The sequence below is a fragment of the Trichinella spiralis genome (genome assembly GCF_000181795.1).
Source record: "Trichinella spiralis strain ISS 195 chromosome Unknown Scfld1268, whole genome shotgun sequence".
Classification (NCBI taxonomy): domain Eukaryota; kingdom Metazoa; phylum Nematoda; class Enoplea; order Trichinellida; family Trichinellidae; genus Trichinella; species Trichinella spiralis.
The window spans coordinates 1-818 of NW_003528207.1; the positions used below are offsets into that span (position 1 = coordinate 1).

At 48.9% G+C, this 818-nt stretch overlaps 1 protein-coding gene across 1 annotated transcript; it reads left to right on the forward strand.

Moving 5' to 3' along the window:
- Nucleotides 1-72: 72 nt before the first annotated feature.
- Nucleotides 73-814, forward strand: Tsp_15385 (conserved hypothetical protein; the record flags this gene model as incomplete). Its single annotated transcript, XM_003370054.1, is given in 3 exon segments — nt 73-398; nt 409-587; nt 628-814. Coding segments are annotated over 3 exon segments (692 nt in total), but the record flags the coding sequence as incomplete, so codon positions are not given.
- Between the last annotated feature and the right edge of the window lie 4 nt (nt 815-818).

Here is an 818-nt window from a genome sequence, read left to right on the forward strand (position 1 = left end):
TCGCTCGGATTTTCACGTACCGACGAGAGCGCTCCGAACACCGTGAAAAAGTCGGCGTTTTATGGATACCAGAATCCCTATCTCCGGACAACCCGGTTCCAGGGAATGCGTCCCTTAAAAAGAAAAGAAAACTCTTTTCGAAACTCACGACGGTCATTTTCCGAGTTCGCTTGCGTTACCGCGCGATTGAGTTGAACGCCAACCCCACAGAGAGATTAAAGCGCTACTCTTTGTCTCCGTTACTCGGTTCCGGAATATCAACCGGATTCCCTTTCGAAAACATACGACAACTGCACACAACAACAACTGGTGACGACACAATCGCCTCCACCACAACACACACACAAATAATTATTCAGTCTTACAATTCATGTCGCAAATTCGAACAAGCTTTCGCCGTTTTCTTAGGATCGACTGACCCATGTCCAACTGCTGTTCACATGGAACCTTGCTCCACTTCAGCCTTCAAGGTTCTCACTTGAATATTTGCTACTACCACCAAGATCTGCACCAACAGCGGCTCCGAGCGAGCTCACGCTCAAAACTCTTCAAAGCAACACTGTCGCGACCTTCCTACCCGTCTCAACGTTCATTACACCTTTTCCGAAAAAAAAGTGCGTAATTGAGACGGTCAGGTATGGGCCTGGAGCTCAAACGCTATCCATTTTCAGGGCTAGTCGATTCGGCAGGTGAGTTGTTACACACTCCTTGGCGGATTCCAACTTCCATGGCCACCCGTCCTGCTGTCTATATCGACCCAACACCCTTTTTCTGGGTATTTCATGAGCGCCCAATGTTCTGGGGCAACCCTTAAGCCC